This window comes from Callithrix jacchus, chromosome 4, assembly GCF_049354715.1.
Source record: "Callithrix jacchus isolate 240 chromosome 4, calJac240_pri, whole genome shotgun sequence".
In the NCBI taxonomy this organism is placed as follows: Eukaryota; Metazoa; Chordata; class Mammalia; order Primates; family Cebidae; genus Callithrix; species Callithrix jacchus.
Window position 1 is genome coordinate 84,821,070 of NC_133505.1, and position 19,548 is coordinate 84,840,617.

At 39.4% G+C, this 19,548-nt stretch overlaps 1 protein-coding gene and 1 long non-coding RNA gene across 25 annotated transcripts in view; one reads left to right on the forward strand and one right to left on the reverse strand.

The window, feature by feature from the left end:
• LOC144582171 (uncharacterized) overlaps positions 1 to 19,548 on the forward strand; it is a 131,678-nt gene that overhangs the window by 40,634 nt on the left and 71,496 nt on the right. For 8 of the 24 annotated variants that reach the window (XR_013534364.1, XM_078369609.1, XM_078369617.1 and 5 more), the window contains one exon: positions 1,804 to 1,912. Coding sequence is in view for 11 of the 24 variants with exons in the window: in XM_078369609.1 (XP_078225735.1) it covers positions 1,804 to 1,912 (109 nt within the window). In the remaining 13 variants the exon portion in view is untranslated. Of the gene's footprint in view, positions 1 to 1,346; positions 1,441 to 1,803; positions 1,913 to 5,402; positions 5,545 to 7,418; positions 9,501 to 19,548 lie in introns of those variants that run through there. The other 16 variants (XR_013534354.1, XR_013534353.1, XR_013534360.1 and 13 more) reach the window with 7 other exon arrangements.
• Positions 89 to 5,283, reverse strand: LOC144582173 (uncharacterized). Its single transcript, XR_013534365.1, has 3 exons — positions 5,160 to 5,283; positions 1,819 to 1,896; positions 89 to 132 (listed from the first exon to the last, which is right to left on the reverse strand). It is a non-coding gene; the product is annotated as an uncharacterized LOC144582173 (long non-coding RNA).

Here is a 19,548-nt window from a genome sequence, read left to right on the forward strand (position 1 = left end):
GTTCTTCTAATCTCCTGCCAAGAAGTACTCATTGGTAAAATCCAGATGGAAGCAAGAACGCAAGCATGCTGATACAGTCCACACAGGTCAGCCTCCAGGTAGAAAGTAAGATAAAAAGAGAATGGTATAGATCTAGAAGGATAAATAGAAGATACCCAACAAGTAGAAAATTAAAATAGAATTATTATTTATTATAATGTAGTTTGGGCTGATCTAATTAAGCTGATGTTTTCAGAAGTGAGCGACATTGTTGTAATTAAACTTTTTATATTTTGTTAACTTATTTATATAAATGAGATTTCCACAGTTTGAGCCCTGTCTCATTTTAGCAATAAGTGATTCATCCAAAGGTACATCAACTGAAAGAAAGGGAATGCTCCATTTATTTCAGATGTTTCCAAAAAACATGATAAAAAAGTCTGCCCCTCCACAAAAGCAGTGCATAAGGTGGCACAACTGTCAGAATCAACTTTTTCAGAACCCTGGAATGTAATCAAAAGCTTACAACAACCAGGGGAACACTTAATCAAGAAAAAGCAGCCAAATCTCAGCATATGTCCTAGCAATTCCACTCCTGGGTATACACCCAAGAGAACTGAAAACATATGTTCATATAAAAATTTGTACATGGAACATTCATAGCAGCATTATTAATAATAAATAAAAGTGGAAACGACCCAAATGTCCATCAACTGATGAATGGATAAACAAAATTTGGTATAACTATACAATGACTATTATTCAGCCATTAAAGGAAATGAAGTATTGATATGTGCAAAAGCATGGATGAACCTCAAAAACATTATGCTAAGTGTAAGAAACCAGTCACGAAATCCCACGTTATATGATTCCATTTATATGAAATGTCTAGAATAGGGAATTCCACAGAGACAGAAAGCAGATTAGTGGTTGCCAAGGGATGGGAGATGAAGGGAATGGGAATGACTGCTTAATAAATAAGGGGTTTCTTTAGGGATGATAAAAATACTTTGGAACTAGATAGAGGTGAAGGTTTCACAATATTGTGAATGCACTAAAAGCCACTGAACCATACACTTTAAAATGGTGAATTTTATGTTATGTGAATTTTACCTCAATTTTAAAAACTGTGGTATTTAGATTCCATTGGATACATTAATAGTGTGATAGATTTTTATTTGAAAATTCAGAATTTTCAATATTCTTGAAGTTGCTATTTTTATAACAAATCTAGAATGAAAAAATTTAGATATGACTTCAAAAATGTGTGGCAGGGTAGGTTGAATCCAATAAGGCTGGTGATATTTGACTGTTTTAACCTATAAAATGACATTTTATATGATTCCATTGTTTTTCAAATGTTCTAGAAGGTGTATGAGCAAATAAGTAGATCACTATGTAAAGGACTGGAGAAAGAAGATAAACTTAGCACCTGCTAACCTGGGGGAAAGTGAGCTTCAGGTGAGTAAGAATTTTCAGAGAGGGAATGGAAGCATGAGGAGTGTGTGATGGCAGGCAGCACAGGAGCGCCCCAGCCCTGGGCCTGCAGCTTGCCTTCCAATGCTCCACCACTTACTTGCTATGGTGTATCAGACAAGTTCATTACCTTGGTGCATTGTACAGATGATACTAGTACTTACCACATACGGTTGTTCTGAGGATTAAATGACCTAATATAAGTATAGTATAAAAAGAGTGTAAAACAATACTAGTAAATACACGCTGCATTAGCGGGCCATTGCAACAATAATACTGCTAACAAACAAGCAAAAAATTTCAATGTTATACAACAATAAGCATTTATTTCTCACTTTGTACCTGTAGATTGGTTAGACTTGCCTCAGGCTGCAGGTTGGGACCAGGTCTGCCACAAGAGTCGCTCATCTTCCTTGGACCAGCAGTTAATCAAGGAACGTTCTTCTCATGGCAAAAGGTAGGAATACAAGGAAATGTTAACTTCCCTTTTGAAGTAAGGCTTTTTTCTTAAGTTTTTTATTTCCTTTTGTTTTGCATATTCTTCTAAATCTTGTATTTTTATTGGAATTTCAATAGAGAAAACATTACTATCCATTAAACATTCCTTGGTTGTGAAGCAATTTCATGCTTCAGTCAAAAACACTGGTGTGTCTCATTCTTTGAAACAGTCATCTTCCCTTCTGCACCAAACGAGCTACATGAATCCCATACAACATTGATAAAGAGAGATGGAGAAAAATCATTTCCTTGGATTCTGAATTCATTTTGATTATAATTTTCTCTCCTCTTCTTTTGACAAGCCAGTCTTATGTGCTGTTGAAGTAATTTTGTAGCATCTACTAAAGAGAAATAATTTGGAAAACACATCACATGTGCTAGCTGAGAGATATATCTTGTTGTCGGGCAGGTGAAGCAGGATTCAAGGGGAATTTGCATCTCTTCCCATAGTTTGGCCTGTATGTTTTATTATCAGAAACCAAAAATGTTTTAATTCACCTTCTGTTTTCTGGTGAGTAAACAAAGGAAGATGTTTTGATAAAGAGACTTAATGGGAGAAGTTAATGTATTATACCTTTGCAGATAACTCAACTGTATAAGCCTAAGGAAATACACTTATCAATTCTTAAGTTTAGAATGACTGTTTAGCTTGTCATTCTGATAATAAATAAAATTAACACTTTTTTTCCACATAGTAGTGCTGTAAATTACATGCAAAGTTATCATATGTGCCTGGCCAGGATGAAAACACCTTGAGATCAAGTCTTTACTATAATACTAATGTGTGGATGGTAGAGTCCTTTTGGCTAAAAAGCAAGAGAGCAGCTTTCTTAGAAGCACATAATGTGGCTCCCAAACACTAAAACTTGTTTCTGGGTTGCAATTCAAATCGGCAAAGACTGAGTGTGAATAATACACTTGATTTTGTTGACACCTGTTATTTTATTTTATTTCTGGTTACAGACAGGGTCTTGTTCTGTCACCCAGGTTGTAGTGTAGTGGCAAGATCACAGCTCACTGTAGTCTCAACCTCCTGGGCTCAAGCAATCATCTCTCCTCAGCCTCCCAAATAGCTGGGACTATAGGTGTGCACTACCACACCTAGCTTTTTAAAAAAAATTAAAAAAAAAAAAATTTGTAGAGATGGGACCTCACTATGTCGCCTAGGCTGATCTTGAGCTCCTGGACTCAAGCAATCCTCTGGCCTCAGCCTCAGCCTCCCAAAGGGCTGGAATTACAGACATGAGCCACTGCACCTGACCTCCCAGCCATTCTTTTTAATTTCCGTTTAAATGTTTTACATTGTGATTATATTTTCTTAGAGTGAGGGAGCTTTAGCCTAGCCCCAAGATGGAAGGTGTAATCTCACAGGAAGTCCTAGCTACTCGTCTGCCCCCTGAAGTTCAACTAAAAGTGATTATGTGCTTTTGATCACACATTTGATTTTCAGTCTTAAGGAATGTGTATGTGGGCACTATGCAACCATTCATCATGATACCAATAGGATGGGGGTGAGAGAACTTCCAGGCAGAAAAGGATCCCTGGTGAAGCCCTACTCTCAAGCCGAAAAGCCTGAGACTGCAGCCCAAAGCGAGAATTTATATCCCCATTTTTCTGCTGGAATACTGCCTTTTCCTAAACCACTCCTGGCCCTGCCCTGCCCCATTGTGTACCTCTAAAGACCCCAGTCGCAGCTCACAGAGAGGAGAAGCAGCTAGATGTCAGGGACTATGGCTGGACATCAGAGAGAAGTGGCTTGACTTCAGAGGGACAGCTTGAAAGTGTAATTTCGGAGAAGAATCCAGCTAGAGATGGCTGGTCTTGAGGGGAAGATTACCTACCCGTCCCATCCCCTTTTCAGCTCTTTCCCACTGAGGGCCACTTCCATCAGCAATAAAATTCTCTGCATTTATCATCCTTCAATTTGCTCATGAGACTTCATTTTTCCTGGATACTGGATAAGAGCTCAGGAGCCATGAGTGTGGATACAAAAGGCTATCACACTGGCCTTTTGCCCTCACTGGTGGAAGGTAGCTGCCTCAGGTGAAAAGGCAAAGGGCCCACTTAGCTGTTAACACTTAAGCCACGCACAGATGGCAGAGCTCAAAGAGCATAGTAACACACCCTCTGGGGCTTCAGGGGTCTCAGGCACCCCCACCTAGACGCTGCAGGGCCTGCATGAAGTTCACTCCTGCCGGCGCTCAAAAGTGCTAGCACCCACTCATCTGCATGCTCCCTCCCTCAAGGGGTGCAATGCAGCAGGTCAGAGTGAGTGGAGTTTGATCCTGCTGGCATTGAAGCAGTCAGCCGGTTCCAGCACTTATGGGCTCCAGTTTCCACCTCATTCACTTGCATGTCTCCTCCTGTGAGGAGTTGAGAGCAGCAGGCTGAATAAACAAGGCACCCCTGTGCCAAGTCCCACAAAGTGGTCAGGGAAATATCCTGCTTCATCACTCCTTTAAAATCTTTAATGACAGGAGAAAATTCTCATGGGAGAATTATACTATTTCTAAGTGAAAAAAAAAAAATAGAATACAAGCTATTTAAATAGTATAATTTCCACTGAGCAAGAAAAAAGTACAGTTATTTGAAAGGAAACACATCTAAATGTTAATAGTGAGGCTCGGGATCATTGTTATTCCTCTCGTTGCATTATCCTATATTTATGAACTGTTTACAGTAAATGAGAGCTACTTTTTTTTTTCTTCTTGAGACAGAGTCTTGCTTTTTCGCCAGGCTGGAGTACAGTGGCACAATCTTGGCTCACTGCAATCTCTGTCTCCCAGATTCAAGTGATTCCCCTGCCTCAGCCTCCTGAGTAGTTGGTACTACATACAGATGCGTGTCACCATGCCCGGCTAATTTTTTGTATTTTAGTAGAGATGTAGTTTCACCATGGCCAGGATGGTCTTGATCTCCTGACCTCATGATCCCCCCACCTCAGCCTCCCAAAGTGCTGAGATGAGGCGTGAGCCACCATGCCCAGCCAAGAGTTACTTTTATAACTTGAAAAGTTCCTAAAAATTAGCTCCCCATTCTTGCTCTGTTACCCAGGTTGGAGTATCATGGCAAGATCACAGCTTACTCTAGCCCTGACTTTTGGGTTCAGGTGATCATCACTCCTCAGCCTCCCAAATAGCTGGGACTACAGGCACACACTATCAAACCTGCCTAATTTAAAAAATATTGTAGAGATGAGATCTCACTGTGTTGTCCAGGCTGGTCTTGAACTCCTGGCCTCAATCAATCCTCTGGCCTCACCCTCGCAAAGGGCAGGGATTACAGGCATGAGCCATTGTGCCCGGCCTCCCAGCCGTTGTTGAAATATGCTGGAAAAATAACATTTTATACATTAAAAATAAGATATAAAAGAGGCTTTTCTAAGCTTCCCAAAACTTCTATCTTCTGCCATAACGCATTTTTCTTTATTCTCTTCTTGGTGGTCTCAGTTAATGTCGTAATTTCAACTACTGATGTTATGACATAAACACCTTGGTCCTCGGTATCCAGCCTTTACCTTGTCCTTCAGTTCTAGTCCTGCAATACCAACCACTTGCCAAGTAGCTCTACGTGGATACCTTGTAAGTACACTCAGTATTAACCCCAAACCAAATCATGAATTGTCCTCCAAGGCCGGCTTATGCGCTTGCTGACTCTGTTCCTGTTAATGACACCACTCTCTCGGTCATTAGGAGATAATCACACTGTTATCTTAACCCTCCCTTATCTTTCACATATAAACAATTGTCATCACATTTCATCTCAAGGATGTTGCTTGAATTTAATTGCTCCTCTTCATTCCCACTGACAGTATCCTAATTACATCTCTCACTTGAACAATGGCATTGTACTTAACAAACACCTCACATTTATTAACCTTAACCTGCACAATAGTCAAATGATGTAGGTACTCTTCTTATCATCTCTATTTTAGGTCACTTGCCCAAGGTCATAGAGTTTACAAGCAGAGCTAGGATTTGAACCCAGGCCATCTAATGTCAGAGACTGTATCCATAATTTCCCGACACATAGCCTCTAGGTCAGTTATGGCAACAACAGCTATTCTAATTTTCCCTACAGTTCTATGAAAGTAGCATTATTCGTATTTTAGAGATTTCTAAACCAAGGCTCAAGCAGGTTAAGAACAGAAAAACCTACTCACCCACCTGCCTTCATCAGATTAATTCTCTAAGTGTACCCATCTGATTATTCCTTAAATAAGAAAAAGAGAAAAAATTGTGTCCTTCATTGTCTTAAGGAAAAAAGTCCAAACTGTTATTTGGGCTTTCAGGGGCTCCCCATGCCTGCTCACTTTCTAGCTTCATCTGCCACTTGTCACTCAAGCTGGGTAGATTGCCTCACCTGAACTCATACATGCTTAAACTTCTATTTTCATTTCTTACCACCCATCCCAGTCGCTGTGTATATATTCTGTGTATATGTTGAAAAAGTACATTTGGAATTTTCACTAAACAGCAACCATATATTAGGTATATTCTGAAGACTTCTTTGCCATTACACAGACCATGGAAAGCGAAAAGTCATTTCATTTTTCCAAAGTGGGAAAATAGGCTTGGCAGAGCTATCTTCCTGCTTTCTCTCACGCAGTGGTGCACCATGGTAATGCTGTCAGTTCAACAATGTACATATTAATAAGAAAATGTAAAAAAAAATTAGAGGGTGGTGATGAGTAGAGTGGAAGCAAGAGGCAGGTAGAGTGTCCTTTAGCTATTAACCCTGAGAATGATGGCTTGGATAGTACCAGCCTGGAGACCGCTTTTGTCTGGATGGCTTTTTTGTATTGGTCTTCTGCTGTAGTAGGCTAGAGTGCTTGTTTTAATCTTTTCCTCTTTCTCCCCTAGCTCCTCCACTTCTTCCTCCTCCCTCTTACCCCTCTTCTCCTTCTCAGATCTTTTCATCTAAGAAAGTCTTACTAGGAGTTTCAATGTGAACAAGAGATTAAAAACAGAGCTGCTTTGCTAGAGGTGGGGTGGGGAGCCTGAAGCCTTCTTCATCTGCCCCTCATCACATCCCCCCTCCTTGCACCTGAAAACTTCTGCATAAACCAGTTTCCAAGGGCTGTGTGGGCAGAGTGCGCATGTGCAGGCATGCATGCCTGTTTGGAGGTGGTATGGAGAAAAAGGTGATTGTATTGTTCATAAAAATGTAACTTGCTCCAATATAACCCCGCTTTCTTTCTAAATTACTTGCTTTTATATTCTGGATTCCCTGAACTTACATTGAAATGTCATACAACTACTATGTGTCTAGGGCTTGCTTAGCTGCTTTCATGCCACGACGACTGAGAAATATATGAAGCAGTCCCCGCCCAAGAAAGTGTATAATTTAATCGTGAAGCGAAGACTGTCACCTTCCTGAGAGTTACTCCAATATTCTAGATTTTCAGTTCTTATCTTTTGCTTGAACTTTGGCTCTAATACTTTAACTCGCTGTTTGCTTCCTAGACAATTTCTGCTTGATTGTCCTACCCCTCACCTCAATTCGACATCTCTAAACCTGAAGCTATGCCCTTTGTCAGGAAACCAAGATGTTTGTAACATCCACATCAGAGTTGTCTGCCAAACAAGTAAAAACATGGAGAAACAATAATAAACGGTGGAGATCATCAAAGTGACCAAAGTAACAAAAATAACTGGGGCTTTCTAAGAGCTACTATTAATGATTTGAAGCCAGTAACATATGAGATGGAGTAGCTGTCTCCTGGAGTGAACATACACCTGCTATTACCTTGAAGACCTCAGTTCCCTGCCTCTCATCCTGTCAGCATCTCTATGTTAATATGATTATAGTATTTAAAGACAGGGTTTTAAATATATGTATAGCCCTTAAATTACCAGTCAATAACTACATTTACAATGCAGCCAAACAGATTTTGAAATCTGTTCCAAAAATGGAGAAAAAACAGACCATGATGGAAACTCTAAAAGAAGGTACTATATATAAAAAACAGTATTTATTATAATTTCCAGGTAGTGACTGGTATTTTATGGAACCCATAGATCAGGCATGTTCAGGGTGATATGGCCATAGACATGACTGGTATTTTCAAGAGTAATTTTGAATTCATCTTATATCCTTATTTTAAAAACAAATCCTTGCAAAAAATTGTGACTTTACTGTATTTGATTTTGCTGTAGAGCAAAAGCCCCCCAAGGGTTGCAGAGTAGCAGACTGTTGCTCAATGTAAAGAAGAACTCCTAAGAAGAGGGCTAGTCAGACTGGTAGTCTAGGAGGGCAATGTGTTTCCTTTTCTAATTCAGACACGAGCTGGGATGAAGCACTGCATTCAGAGGGATGTTGAATTGAAAGTCCTTCAAAGACCTTCCAACTAAACACTTTATGAACATACGAATATAAGTTCACCAGGAGATCAGGGAGGTGAGAAACTAAAATTAGAAGGACTTTTAACAGAGGGGTCTTCCTAATGGAGGAGGCCATTAGGGCTTGCTTTGAAGGGCTGCTAGGTTTTTGAGAAGGGGTGAGTAAAAGGCATCATTTTGGGTGGGAAAAACATTATGTCAAAGGTGTGGAAGAGGCTGGTCAGGTGCAAGAGGCTGGTCAGGTGCAAGAGAAGGAAGAGGGCAGCTGATGCTGATGGGGAAAAACAATATCATAGAAAGAGCCCCTGGAAAGAGAGCAGGAGTTGATCTGTGTTTGAGGCAGTGGTGAGCTTAGCAAAAACCTGATAGCTTTTCATATGTTATCTGATAAACCTGACAGTTGCCTAAGGACATGTGAACTTGGGAGCAGCTCTGAAGTACAAGGACGTGAAACAGCTGTGTGCTGCATTACAGCTTCTTCTCCCGGCTGAGGAACTAGGTCTTGCCTAAGTACAAGGGGATGGCTGCCAATCAGAACTACCAATTTATCCAAGGCAGAGTAACCTTTTAGGTGTCTCTCTGTCTTGTCTATATTGAGATGAAAGGGCAAGAAGAAAATCTGTAAACATCTTATGAAAGCCATAACATGACATTTTAAGAACTTTCATTTCACCACAGAGGTGAAAAAAGACTTTCAAAAATATAATAAAGATCCTTTGCTACCGAACAAATACAGATCATTTATTAAGGAATGGAAACACTGAAAGCAAGCCAGATATGGAATTGTTTCCCCTAAAAACACTTCAGATAATTATCCATTTTGTAACTCTACCATTATAACTGTAATTATAATATAAATTATATATACAAATTATAATACAAAACCATTACAGGATGGTTTGCAGCAGCATGCAGCTGGGAGTGATAGTATATCCTCTGGACTGCAAATGACCTGTCTCTGATGTTACTGTCCCCACTTGAGCCCTAGGGACAGAGCGTGTATATTATGGCAAGTGGCCAAGGAAGTATCATGATGGTTCTGTCAGCAATCCCAAAACGGTGATAGTTCTAGGTAGTTTGTCTATTTCTATGTTTTGGCATTATTGAGTTTCAACTGTATAAATCTGTATTTTCATTGTATTCCTTAAGTCTATACAATGGAAAAGGAAAAAAGCAAAGAATAAATTCAGAAAACAGTAGAACAAATTATGTTTCAATCAATTTGTACTTTTGTAATAAAGAGACCTCAAATCCTGATATATTAACTTACAACAGGCAAAGTTTCAAACATTCTTCTACTGTCATCCAATTGTCTATGTGTGAGGATAACTGGTTGTGAGGATAGAGGACTAAAAACAAAACGCATCCTTTGTGTAATGAGACCCTTAGTAGAATAAGATAACACTTTAGATTTATTCTGAAAAAGACAAAAGACTTTTTGGCCAGTGACACCACTGTTGTTTCTATATTACCTCCCACTGTAGACTATTGCGCCTCTCCTTGAATCCAGCCATTCTATAATTGACCTCGGATTTATTTAAAATAAAATCCCCAATATATTGCTGCTTTCCCCTTTCTTGTCTTAAGTGTTTATACAGGTAGGATTTAGATGGGATGAGAGAGGAGGGGACACTTAAAGCAAGGGAACAGCCTGAATAAAGACAATATATTCATATATGAGAGAAGCTGTAAGTTGAGTCGCCAGGCTACAGCAGACAATTTCTCCTAAATTGGTGGGAGGTTGAGGAAGAATCTTCTGGTGGTACAATCTTATATAGTAGTAGGTGTGCTGGGTTGTAGAGTGGTGGGTGGGTGCCAAAGAGATTTGGAGGAGGAGAAGGTGGCAAAGCTCACAGGTGGGTCATCATGAAGAACAGTGCAGAGAACTGAATTGCTATCCTGAGTGTGACATCAGGGAGCAATACACAAGTCCACCCTCACTTCTGACACTAAATGCAGTTCCAGGGTTCCTGGAGACCATCTTCAGTTTCCACAGTTCACTAGACGGACTCACAGAACTCATTGAAAGCTGTTATATTCATGGTTTTGATTTGTCAAAATGAAAGGTTACAGAATAAAATCAGTCAAGGGAAGAGATATATACAGCAGTGTCCCAAACACAGAGCTGATTGTTCTCTTCCAGCAGATTGTGGACAGCATTAGCTTTCCCAGTAACACTGGAAGGCAATATGTACAAAGTACTGCCAACCAGGGAAGCTCATCCACGTCTTGGTGTCCAGAGTTTTCATTGGGGCTCAGTCACACAGAGACGGTTGATCACCCATGCATCCGGCCTCAGCCTCCAGCCCCACCAAAAGCACATTGTTAGACTGTTGGTGTGGCCCAAGTCCTTCAGGTAGACAAAGACATGACATTCTAAGGGATTAGAAAGCACCTCCCAGGACCCAAGGAAAAAAACAAACTTCTCTTTGGGTATGGGTAATTTATTAGTATACCTTGAGGTAATATATTTTGTTCTTCATTTTGTCCCTTTTTTCTTCTTTCTCTTCTTCTCATTTGTCTTCTTTCTTTCTTCCTTTCCCAAAATATTTAAGGTACAAATCTACGCCCAAACAGTCTGCTCAGAAGACCCTCTCCTTTGCTGCTATCAAGTCAGTGATATAGTGACTGGGTTCTATGAAGTGAGAACAGGGTCAGTGGCATCTCTTCATTCTGTTTGACAAATGCCATGGAGTGTGTTGGGAAAATCTCCTGGTGCCAGGTCCCTGGAGAATGTTACTTGCAAGACAGTTTCCTCCTCAAGTTGAAAAAAAATACACAAACAAATACAACTCATCTCAGAAGCCAAGTACTAAAAGTCTGATTCCCATGGCAACATAGGGATTTGCCCCTTTTCACTAGGGGTGAAGCATGTTGAAGACTTATTCTGGGTCACGTAGTCTCAAATAATGAGATTTCTTTAAAATATTAAATTACCTTAAAGAAACTGACTATGTGATTCAGGTAAGGCTGCCTCACAGACTTAGAACAGGTCCTTTTAAAGCTCTCCCAGGTGTCTTTTTGTTTTATTTGAGATTTCTTTCTTTGCCACCCTGTTTCCTTCAGTGAATGCTTAGCCAGGGGAAGCCTTCTCAGAAAACAAGATTTCACCACCTTGAGTCTGTGGTCTTCCTTAATCATCTTTAGAGATTTCTGTAAGAGTAGCCTGCCTTATTATTTTTTATTATTCTTTGGAATAATTAGACTGGGTCCAGCCTTGGGCTTATGCCTATATTATAAATGCTAAAAGGCTTTATTTGCAAATAAATTATTTCCCACATGTACTTGTTGAACTAAATCATAAGGCACCAAAATAAAAGAACTTGAATTGACAAAATGATAATTATTCACAAAGGGAAACCATTTCAAATGTGTTGATACTTACCTACACCTACATTTTGATCTTTGGTCCAAAAGTCCTCTTAAATTAAGCATTTTGCTTTCAGTGCACTTATCTCAGAATTGTGGAATGAAATAAATAGGGAACATAATAGCATTATTTTAAAATAATGCAATTTGTGGCTAGTATGGTCATGCGTGGTACTTACTTATTATGCTGAACTGTGATTTAAAATACTTCTATCCTATATTCTAAAAACTAACCTAGGGTTTTCTCCTATGGTTTCAAAAATCATTATTATATATTCACATTGTCATTAATGTCTATTATGCTACCAGACAAGTGTTCTGCTTTATAAATTTAATTAAATGTTTTATGTTTTGTACTTGTACATCGAGGCACTCTTAACATGAAGGGGACAATTTTGTAACTGAAAAAAAAACCCAACACATATAATGAATGATATGTTTCCTGCTGCATAGAACATTTAAAAGCCAAAATTCCTGCCTCAAAATGTTTTCAGGCTAAGGAAATTATAAGGAAAAATAAATGCTTTTAAAATGTCAAGAGTGAGTTAGTTCACTTATTTGGTTTGATGTATTCATGAAATGTGTTCTTATAGATAAGCATATTTTTGATGAAGAGAAATTATGAAGGTTTATTACAAAGGTTATTTATAATCATTAAAAAATTTGGAGATAATGTAAGTGCCCCAAAATAGGAGGCTGGTTGCATAACTATGGAGCAGCCATACAATGTGGCTCATAAAAGGATGTAAAATATTTAATAACATAGAAAAATGTTTACTATATGTTGAGTGAAAAAACAAGATTATAATTTAGTATGCATAGAATACTCCTTACTTGATTAATGTGATGGCTGACACCTGTAATCCCAGCATTTTGGGAGACTGAGGCGGTCGGATCACCTGAGGTCAGGAGTTCAAGACCAGCCTGCCCAACATGGCAAAACCCTGTCTCTACTAAAAATATGAAAAATTAGCTGGGCATGGTGGTGGGCACCTGTACTCCCAGCTACTTGGAAGGTGAGGCAGGAGAATAATTTGAACCAGGGAGGCAAAGTTTGCAGTGAGCTGAGATTGAGCCACTGCACTCCAGCCTGGGTGACAATCGGGAAGCTCCATCTCAAGAAAAAGAAAAACCACGTATTCTATGCATAAATAATATATGTCAATATGCATAGAAAACACTGAAAGGCTGTTTATACCAGGTTAATAGTGGTTCTCTTTACATAAATTGGACATGGTTTGGAAGATCATAAATCATTGACCTTGAGATCACTTTATTCAGTTGCTCACTAACTCACCAGACTCATTCCATTTACAGATTGATCCAAATATTTGGGAGTTTTTTCTTTTATTTATTTATTTGAGACAGGGTCTCACTCTGTTGCCTAGGCTGGAGTGCAGTGGTGCAATCTCGGCTAACTGTAACCTCTACCTCCCAGGTTCAAGCAATTCTCCTGCCTCAGCCTCCCAAGTAGCTTGGATTATAGGCGTACACCACCATGCCCATCTAATATTTTTATTTGTAGTAGAGACAGGGTTTCACCATGCTGGCCAGGCTGCTCTCAAACCACTGATCTCAGATGATCCGCTTGCCTCAGCCTCCCAAAGTGCTGGGATTATAGGCATGAGCCACCACTCCCCACCTGGGAGTTTTTTTTCTTAAAAGGACCTTATGTCTGCCTTCCTGTAGTTTCCACTAGCTGGTCCTATGTCTGCCCTCTGGAGCAGTGGGGAATAAATTTAATTCCTTATACACGACTGTTTCAACTATTTAAAGACAATTCCCAGTTCTTCCTAAATCTTTTTTTTTTCAGGGTGGCAGTTCATTCAATCTTTATGGTTTCCCAACTCCTTCCATGGCCCCATCACACCTACCTGGAGGGCCTGGAGTTGTCTGCATCTCTCTAAAATGAGTCATCCAGAGTAGACTCTGTGTTCCAAGTGTTCTTTGGCCAACTAGAATCTAGTAAACCTCTTTGCTCCTTTGATCTCTATGTAGCAAAAGCTGCCATTCATATCAACTTCAAAACTTTTTCAGTAAGTTTCTGCATAAGCAACTATTAAGAACCATCTGATCCAATCTGAATTTATTCTATTAATTATTTGAATCCAAAGCAGGACCCATACAGCTATAACAATCTGTGATTCAGCTTCTGGTCTTTATATTAATCCTTCATATGCCGTATTTTACTTGTTTTAGTCCATATCCAAGTCTATCAAATCATTTTAAATCTTAATTCTGTTCAGCAATATGTTACCTCTTTTTCAGTTCTGTCCTTCCTGTAATGATAAGTAAGCCTTCTCTATCTTCATGCATCTCTGAAAACCATTTTAAAGGCAAGGACAAGAAGTTAGTTTACAGTCTCTGATGTCTCAAATTTGCCTTTTTACAGAGGAGTTCATTGTATAGTATTTCACTGGACACTTCCCACTCATTTCCTACAGTTCTAGGGTAAGCAGGAAAGCATCCCTGAACCTAGGAAGAAACTCAGCCCTGAATTTCTTTTCCTTCCTCCCTTCCTTCCTTTTCTTTCTTCCTTCCTTCCCTCCCTCTTTTTTCTGCCTTTCTTCCTTTCTTTTCTTCCTTTCCTTCCCTTTCCTTTCTTCTTCCTTCCATCCTTTCTCCCTTCCTCCCACCACACCTAGCTATTTTTTGTTATTTTGTAGAGACAGGGTTTCACCATGTTGCTCAGGCTGGTCTCCACCTCCTGGACTCAAGCAATTCACCTACCTTGATCTCCCAAAATGCTGGGACTATGGATGTGAACCACTGCCCCCAGCCTTTGAATTTCTTCTATGTGAGTACTAGTGCTTTTCCCACCACCAGGCACAGTAAAAATAAGACAAAAAGTGGAAAACAGAAATTAAAGAGAGGAGGTTTTCCCAAAAGAAAGAAGGTATAGTCTAAGAATGAAGTCCTTGGTATCAATTAGTGTTTACACATCACTGATAAGCTGGGAATCTAGAAATGGGCTGGATATCTGCCTAGTTACCCCATGTCTAGCCCATTTATTTGAAATGTAGCTTCCAGAAAAATTCTGCATGAGGGAATTCCTGGGAGAATTAATTAGCTGTGTATTTCAGAGACCCTGATAGTTATTTAATTATTACATGTGTCCTCCCTGGAGCTCAGGTTCCACAACTACAAGGTGAGTTTGACTCAACTGTGTTACTCAAGTCTTCCTCAGTTCAGTATTTTTTACTTTAAGATAAGTTGATGTACTCACAAGTGGTAGTTTACAATTTTTCCTTCAAAATAATTGTTCTTTGAAATAATTCATAAAACACAGATTTGATATTTACAGAGCCTCTCTCTTATTCAAGAATTCAGTGATTTCAATCTAAATCCCTGCTTGGCCCACACTCCTCAAGCACTACTTTACTTCACAGGCTCCCTACTTTCTTGGAAAGATTGCTGAGGTCTAACCTAACCGCTAAGAGCGGACATGTGGAAGCCTCTCAGATCTGAATTGACATTCTACTCAACTCTGAGTTCTACTGCTCAAGTGACCCAGCCCATCTCTCAATTTCTTAAAGCTCCAGTTCACTCATATAAAATGGGGATGATATTTTCAAAGAAGTGTTGTGAGGATATGTTTAAAAAAGAGTGTGAAGTGTTAAATACATTGTCTCCCACATAGAAAACACTCAAATAAATGTTAGCAAATCAACCCATCTTTACATTTCTCTACATTAATATTTCTCCCTATCTTCACCCTCTGATCTCAAAGGAGGAAGGGTCCATACTCTTTTTCTGATAAGCTGGGAATCTAGAAATGGGCTGGATCTTGGCCTAGTTACCCCTGTATACGTGTTGTACCCCTGTACAATGTATTTGTGGCTATCAAAGTTTTATTTGGCCTAAAACAATGAAGAGGAATTATAGGTTCATGTAGCCAGTTCAGAGGTGGGCATACCGCAGCAGCTCAACAATGCCATGAAGAATAGCATTCTATCTTTCTTCTCTGCCTTTGCCAACTTCAGCTTAGAGTCCTTTAGGATCACACAATGGCTGTAGCAGTTATATGGCCGCCTCCTTTTCACATTCAAGCAGAGAACAAGAGATGCTTCCAGAACTTCAAGGCAGGACTGCTAAATTACACAGTTCCAGAGGACATAATTCATATGAATTTCTATTCTAGAGTTATATTTCATAATATTCATCTAAAACATAATAAGAATACTGCTTCGTGGAATTATTCAGCTGTGGCCTTGGACTTGAAAAGAGGTGTGGGTACTTGAAATTAGAATATTTACCACAAAAAGGGCTACCAGATATTGAACAGGTCATCACAACATCCAGTCAACCATGTGCTTTTGAGTCCATCACTTCCTCCTTCCCATGGAACTTTTCCCTATTCATGTATCATTTTTCTTGAATTACCAATCGTTCCCCTTTTTATTAGGTTGCTTGCTTATGCTCATTCTTGCTAATGCAAAAATAAAAGACCAAGTATATAAATTATAAGTTAAAATTTAAAAATCGGAGCTTCCCCGTCCCTGCTACTCAATCAAGCTCCCTTAGATTTCTTAACAGTTATTGAAAGCACAATCTACATTCATTGCCTCAAACACTGTACTGAATTTGCTCTGGCAGAGTCATTTCTCTATAAACTAATCCATATGTCACTGGCCAGTTCCACCTTCTCTGATCACCACATCTTACTCCTTGAAAGTCTCTCCTTTTTTTTTTTTTTTTTTTTGAGACAGGGTTTTGCTCATCACCCAGCCTGGAGTGCAACGGCATAATCTTGGCTCACTGCAACCTCCACCTCCTCCTGAGTAGCTGGGATTATAGGCACCCACCACCAGGCTCAGCTAATTTGTTGGTATTTTTAGTGGAGATGAAGTTTCACCATGTTGGCCAGGCTGGTCTCGAACTCCTGACCTCAGGTGATCCGCCTGCCTCAGTCTCCCAAAGTGCTGGGATTACAGGCATGAGCCACTGCACCCACCCGAAACTCTAACCTTCTTATTTATTTAATCAATATTTATTTTCTACCCACCCCACGCCACACATTGGGGTAGATGCTGAGGATAAAACATTAAAGCATTCAGCCCTTGCCTTTAAGAAGGGATAGTGGAGAAACACCAATGAAACCACAGGTAAGAGCCATAATTTGAAAGGAGTAAGTGTCCAAATCTGCTAGGAATTAGAGAAGCTTCACCAAAAGGCAATTCTTGGACTGTCTTTTGAAGAAAATGGAGTTTGTTGATTGGAAAATGTCAAAGGCACAAGAAAGAGCATGGTGCAATCAGGGAGCAAGTGGCTTGGTGTGGTTGAGGGCAGGGGATTAGAAGAAATGGTGGGGACTGAGCACAAGATGAAGTTGTTTAAGGAGGCAGAGCCAAGTCAACAAGTGTTTGGACAGTGGCATGGGTCATGCACAGATACTGAAGAATTCTGAGCCAATTAATAGCATGGTCAGATTTTTATTTTAGAAAAATCATTCTAGCAGAATAGTGGAGGATGAAATGGGCAGGTTCCCAGAAGTTGGAGGGCCTCAAGGAAGGTGCTAAATAATTCAAGTAAAGGAGATGTTTCTGAATTCAACTATGGCGGTGGATGTGAAGAAGGAGAATAAATTGAAGAGATTTTTAGGAGATAAAAAATCTATAGCACTTAGTATGGGATAATAAGGACCAGTACAAAATGGTAAAAACAAGGAAAAAAAGAAATTCAGTAACATCATATATAGCAGAGGTTAGTGAAGAAAAGGACATAGAATATCCCTGCTTTTTCTCTGACTTTTACAAGCGGTTCTCACTATTGCCTTTCAGCCCTATACCTCCACAAAAGTACTCCCCAATGATACAGCTGGGGACAACGTCCCTGCATTTTCCTCTTCATAATTCCATCAAATCTGCAATTATAGCTATTTTGTAAGCCCCAAAACTAGACATTTGAGTCTGACTCTTTGGATGAAATTCCAATGCCAATTTCCAGTTACTTCCCTTGGATGCTCATCTATGCGCCTCTAACAAAACTGAAGTCATCATACTATCCAAACTTATCCCTTCTTTTTTGTTTTCTAATCTGTTGGTAATAATTCTGTCTTTCTAGCTGGACATGTTTGCATCCTTATTAATTAATCCATTCACTCATCAAATATTATTGGGCACCTAAAACCTGTCTTGCACCAATGACTATGTGCTGAGGATATGGTGGTGACTTAAAGTTCTTTCTCATATAGAACTTCATTTTAAACAACAAATTGTGTTATATAAGGGCAGTGATTTAAAATAAGAAACAGAGCATAAGAGTGTTTGCTTTCCACATTTAATAAGTCACCAAGGCCTTTCCCTTCACTTTTAATGTCTCTGGCATTTATCCTTATTCCTCATATCCCACACTATCCAAGTTCTACTTTCAATGTGTCTTACTTGACAAATCGCAAAAATGTCTTGGTTTAACCCAATTCATTTGAAAAAATATGTATTGAGCCCTTACCACATGCTGGGCACTAGAATTGATACAGATCCCAAAATGATCTCTAAAAAATTTGCAATCTAGAAAGAGGGAGGAAACAGACATCCAACCCACTTAAATACAAAACAAAATTGATAAACTCAGAATTATACTCAACCAGCCATGGAAATTCACAAGATGGGGAGGTTTTGGCAAGGACTCAGTTAAGTGAGTGGTGTTCAAAATGCTGCCTGAAGAATGGATGGGACCTTTACATTTGCGTTTAGGGAGGCAAAAGCACTCTGGGTAAAAGACACTGGATGAGTCAAGAGAGGAATATCAAAAAGCACAAATGTCCGGATAATAGTGGGTGGTGCCATTTGCTGGGAGCTTAGCTTACTGGTAGAGGATGCTGAGCCTAGGAAGGCAAACTGGGGCCATTCCGTGAAGAGTTTAAAAAGCTGGCTGGAGGAATTTGTATGTAATTCATTAAACAATGGAAACCTATTTTCTTGTCTTCAGAACATGCATTACCTTTTGTTAATTTGTTTATAAAATGCAAGATAACTGCTTTCCACTAACCTAGGATATTGTCACAGGTGTTAGAATAGTACCTTATTACATGGAGCTAGGCAAAATTTTGTAGATAGTGGTATGAATGTATTTATGTCCACAAAATTAAGTTTCTGAGCTTTGGAGTATTTTAGGGTTCCAATTATTTTGAAATTAGATAAAGACTGTAGTGAGACAATTTACAAAGTTCTATTCTCTTAACTTTAGATAATGAGGAAAGAAAAGTATTCTCCTTTAGCATTTATCAAAATTCAATGAACTGGCAGAGTCTAAAAAACACAACAAATGGAAGGGCATGGTGACTCACATCTGTAATCCCAGCACTTTGGGAGACAAAGTGGGGCAGATCACAAGTTCAAGAGATCAAGACCATCCTGGCCAACATGATGAAACCCTGTCTCTACTAAAAGTACAAAAATTGACTGGGCGCGGTGTCTCATGCTTGTAATCCCAGCACTTTGGGAGGCTGAGGCGGGAGAATCACGAGGTCGGGAGATAGAGACCATCCTGGCCAACACGGTGAAACCCCGTCTTTATCAAAATACAGAAAATTAGCCAGGTGTGGTAGTGCACACCTGTAGTCACAGCTACTCGGGAGGCTGAGGAAGGGGAATAGCTTAAACCCAGGAGACGGAGATTGTAGTGAGCTGAGATCGTGGCACTGCACTCCAGCCTGCGCAACAGAGCGAGACTCCATCTCAACAACAACAACCACAACAACAACAACAAAACACGTGACAACAAAATTTTAGTAGAATATCTTCAGATATTAATGAATGTCTGAATGAAAATACCATAAACATCATTTCTTCTAAATATATGTAAATAATTACCCATTTCTAGAATTAGACATTAGTTTCCAAAAAGTAATTTGTCTTTCTAAACAAAAAAGGTTGAATTGTTT